At 40.1% G+C, this 4592-nt stretch overlaps 1 protein-coding gene across 1 annotated transcript; it reads right to left on the bottom strand.

Annotated features, from left to right (window-relative positions):
* LOC122666710 (sugar transport protein 14-like) lies at nt 1-4193 on the bottom strand. The gene is made up of 3 exons (XM_043862762.1): nt 4049-4193; nt 739-1691; nt 1-454 (listed from the first exon to the last, which is right to left on the bottom strand). Exons 1-3 carry the CDS (start codon nt 4188-4190, stop codon nt 17-19), a joined length of 1533 nt encoding a protein of 510 aa, XP_043718697.1. The 5' UTR covers nt 4191-4193; the 3' UTR covers nt 1-16.
* Between the last annotated feature and the right edge of the window lie 399 nt (nt 4194-4592).

Here is a 4592-nt window from a genome sequence, read left to right as displayed (position 1 = left end):
TCAATGGAGATTTAATTTAGCCCACTCGTACCACCTTCCCATCTGATGGTTCAACATATTTCTTCCAGAACCTATGGTTCTGCCATAGCAAGACTATCTCCTCTATGGGGACTTGCTTTGTTTCTGGCAAGAGGAAGTAAACGAAGCAGCTCATGATCATAATCAAAGCTGCGAACAGCAAGAAGATTCCATATCGGAGGTGGCAGAGAGACACTAAGAAACACTGGGCAACCAGAGCTGTAAAAAAGAGGTTATTGCAGACAACTATGCTCTGACCAGCTGATCTTGTCTCCAGAGGGAAGAGCTCACTTGGTACTAACCATCCTAGAGGGCCCCATGACCAACCATAAGCAAGGACAAAAGCACATATCATGACAACTAGGATGGCAGCATATGACTTAGGTAGTTCCACTCCATGTCCAAACTTGAGGCCAAGAATAATGGCCACCACCAACTGTAGAAAATAAGAATTACTGTTAGTGTTAATTTGCAGGAGAAGAGAGAGTTATAAGCAAAGTTCTAAATTTTGATTTTGATGTCAGTTTCCACCAAACCCGAAACTCGCCCTCCCAGGGTTGAAACCCAGGATTGAAACTTGGTTTTCAACCCTGGGTTTTATTTTGGTCAGGCACGAAATTGAGACAACTCGGAGATTTCAGTCAGTTTCGACGGAGATTTAGTTCCAAAATTAACTATAAACAGATTAAGTGAAAGAAGCTGAGAAAAGGGAGGGATTACCATGGAGATGATCATTTGGCAACCAGCTTCCAAGAAGAGGAACCTCCTACCTTTCCTATCAACAACATACATTGAAATGAAAGTAGCAACGACAAGCATACTGCTTGTTATAATGGATGAGTAAAGAGAAGTGTTTGAGCCAAAACCCAAGCTCTGAAAGATGACTGGAGCATAGAATAGTATGGAATTCATGCCGGTGAGTTGCTGGAATGCAGGGATGCCCAAAGCTCCTATCACGAACTGTGGACGATTCTTTCGTGCCAAAAGGTTCCTGAAGGGATGCTTAATGGCACGCGCTGCATCACTTGCTACTTGTAGATCATGGAACTCTGCATCTACATTGGTGGTGCCTCTAATTCTTTCCAAGTTCATTCTTGCTTCATCTAATCTTCCTTGTTCAACAAGGCTGTTGGGAGTCTCAGGAAGGTAAAGGCCACCAATAAACATTAGAGAAGCAGGGACCATGGCTAGACCAAGAGACAATCTCCAACCCCATGGATGGATTTTGTCAGTGAAGTAGTTGATGAAATTGGCAACCAGAATGCCGAGGCAGGTAGTTAGTTGGAAGAGTTGGTTAATCATACCCCTGATCTTGGGAGGAGCAGTCTCTGAAAGATAGAGAGGGACAGCTTGATTCCCAAATCCAATGCCTAAACCGAGAAGGATACGGCCTATAATGAGCATTGCTATGTTGACAGCACAAGCATTCAAGAGTCCACCAAGGAAGAAACTGACAGAACCAAAGAGAATGCTGGCTCTTCTACCCTTTGTTCTGGTCAAATATGAGGCCCCAAATGTGGAGACGAGGCCAGCGAAGTAGAGAGAGGAAGTGAAGAGCGTGAGGAGCTGGTTGTCATACTTGCAGTAATCTGTCTCATTGAGATGTTGTTGCTTCCTTGCATATATTTTCGGGAAGAAACGAATCAAGAAATCATCCATGGAAGTCACACCACCTGAAACATAGTAAACAAGAAGATCAATATGTTGAATACGGTAATATTCAACTGCAAGTGCATGCTTGTGTTTTCAAGTAAATCAATTCATAGACTTGGCATGTATTTTATTTTATTTTATTTTGACTTGCCAATATCTGTGGGAGAGTGTGGCCCATGTGCACATCGGGACCAATGAGAGTGTACGTTGGCACCATGAGGCCAGGATTTCGACCTTTCATGAGGGTGGGGCGGTCATTACGCCTCCTCTGTGGGTGTGGGCGGTACACTCCCCCACAAATAACTCTTTTTTTTTTCTTTGGTGAATTAACTTGGCATGTAATTGATCAGCTCTTTGTTAATTATCAATTTTAATTTTTTCTGGGTTTCTTGCCTTTATCCACATTTCTATTATGTGACAAATGAGGTGGGGTTCAATTCTTTTTCTTGGAGGGTTGATCCCTACTCATATGTTAAGTTCAACAAAACACAATTCCAACGTCTATATTGGCCAATAGAGTTCTGAAAATTATTGAACTTTCCTAAAAATGATAGAAAACAAGACAACAGATCATCCGCATGTACCAATAGGTGAACATACATATCTCAGAGCCAATCACATTTTAATTTTGTTTCCTTAAAAACCCCTCCTCCCCTTGTAAATGATAAAAATAGGACATGTGATTGGCTCTCACATGTACGTTCACCTATTGGTACGTGCAGAGAAACCAAACTCGAAAAGAACAAGGTTTACCTAAAATTTGGCTTTGAAATTTGACAAAATAATTAACCTAGATCAGCAAAGGAATGTGACAATTTTAACTAAATATGAAAAGGTATGAGATAAATTCAATCATACATTCTTCCAGATATTGGAATGCTTCCTCTCAATTGTCCTAGATTTTCATTGTTTTATTTTGCCACTTGTCTTATTTTGTTTGATGTATTAAAATCCTCTGCAGTACCGGCGGGGTGGCAGTGCACTTCTGACGGCACAGCAGAGGCGATGTGTGCCATGTGTGCCACCTGGCCTCTGCTATGCCATCGGATGTGCACTGTTGCCCCGCCGGTACTGCAGAGGATCCTGGTCCTTGTTTGATAGACACTTCATTGGGGAATACATGACCTTGGAATGTACTTGTCCAAAAAACTTCAGCCCCACATGATCAAAGTAGATATTTGTGCTGCTATGAGCATATGGGGTGTCATCTCCTTGGTTCGGTCTGGTTTTGGTTGGACTGAATCGATTTTGGGCTGATGATAGGACAAATTCATAAGTCAAAAATCGATTTCAATTTAATTTAGATCGATTTTTAATGGATTGACTAAACGGGCTCTTATCTGGCCATTTGCTATTGGTTTGGTTTCAGTTTTTCATATATATGTTCTAAAACAAATAAAAAATAAATGTTTTTTTTTTTTTTTTCAATTTTATCGGTTTTTTATTGGGTTTGATCCAGGTTTATATCGATTTCATTTCATTCGGTTCATTTTAGTTTCAGTTTCTATCAGTTCCATAAAACCCCAAACAAAAAAGTATTTCTACCAAAAAAAATATATAAATAAAAACAAAACAGTATTGGATTTAGTTTGATTTGGACCAAAAATTGACACCCCAATATTATCAGAACTAGATACCATGGTTAAAATAATAATTATTGGCATAAAGAATCTTTAGTCTTTACGGATAACTAGGAGGTCAACTAATTCATCGCTTTTGCTTTGCTGTCGGTAAGGATGGGCGAGGGAGCAAAACAAAAAAAAATGCAAAGAAAAGGGGAATGAAAACGGAATGGGCATGAACAAAAGCGGAAGAGTAATCTATTGCCATTAGAAATATTTTTTATCTTAATTGATTATATTTTAGGAAGAATATTTTCTGTGCCGCAGCGGCAGCCTGTGCAGAGGGAGGGTGGTCATTGCACCCACCCCCCATTCTGTGAGGCCTACTAATTCGTAGTCCCATAACCATTTAGTCAAACTCCCACCCTCTTGGGTCTTTCGTCTTTTGGCTTTTGGGTAAGGACACCCTACTTGCACAGTTTTTCAATGTGTCATGTGGGTTGTTTTGACTTATATTTCATTGAATGTTTTCATCCAAACAACTCAGCGCCCAAGAAGGATGAGCTACTACAGGACAGGTCAGATTCTTCAAAAGCAAAACTTGCAGAGAGAGAGAGAGAGAGAGAGAGAGAGAGAGAGAGAGAGGAGGAGGGAGGGGAAGGAATTAATTAGTGAATATTTTCATTATAAACTCTCCTAGAAAGGCATCGATCAAATCAAACCAACCCAACAAGGATTATTGCAGATCACAAATTGCTAATTAACCAGAGAGGGAGAAGATGGAACAATTGAGATGAGGAGGAGAGAGAACTTACCAGAAACACCAAGATCATATCCGAAAAGAGAACCACCAAGTGCAGCAACGCAGCAAGCGAAGACAAAAGCCTTTGTGATTCTATACTCATAGAGGTGAGCCCTCTTTGCAGCCTCTGGATCAACAAATCCACCACCCGCCATTGATGATTGATTTTGATTGATGAAGATGAACAGTAAGTAAGTCAGTCAGTCAGTCTCCGATTACATACAATAAGAAAGAGGAAGGCAATGGTTACTCTTCATCAATAGAAGAAAAGATAGACTCTACAGTCGATTAGTATGAAAGTGAGAGGGTATCCATAAGAATTTATTTTAATTTAGAAGAAAAAAAAAGGGGACCAAAACAGTAGTAGATCGAGAAAGTCTACGGAGACATGAACCGGAGGAGGTGGTGACTTGTTGGAGATTGGAGAAGAAAGACTAATTTATAAGAAAAAAAGAAAAATCTTAAAGATGTGAAAGACAACTAATCTCAAACGGAACTGGACAGCCAAAATATCCTCTTTAAACGGCTCATATATCGGATTTTTGGATTAAAAACCC

The sequence above is a fragment of the Telopea speciosissima genome, chromosome 7, assembly GCF_018873765.1.
Source record: "Telopea speciosissima isolate NSW1024214 ecotype Mountain lineage chromosome 7, Tspe_v1, whole genome shotgun sequence".
Taxonomy (NCBI): Eukaryota; Viridiplantae; Streptophyta; class Magnoliopsida; order Proteales; family Proteaceae; genus Telopea; species Telopea speciosissima.
This window is presented reverse-complemented; position numbering and strand designations above follow the sequence as displayed.

What these genes read in the sequence shown, in the direction of transcription:
- LOC122666710 (XM_043862762.1), bottom strand. Translation starts at nt 4,190, where the DNA reads ATGGCGGGTGGTGGATTTGTTGATCCAGAGGCTGCAAAGAGGGCTCAC. An exon ending in ATATGATCTTGGTGTTTCTG is followed by an intron (nt 1,692 to 4,048) that starts GTAAGTTCTCTC and finishes ACTATGTTTCAG; the next exon opens with GTGGTGTGACTTCCATGGAT. An exon ending in GCCAAATGATCATCTCCATG is followed by an intron (nt 455 to 738) that starts GTAATCCCTCCC and finishes TATTTTCTACAG; the next exon opens with TTGGTGGTGGCCATTATTCT.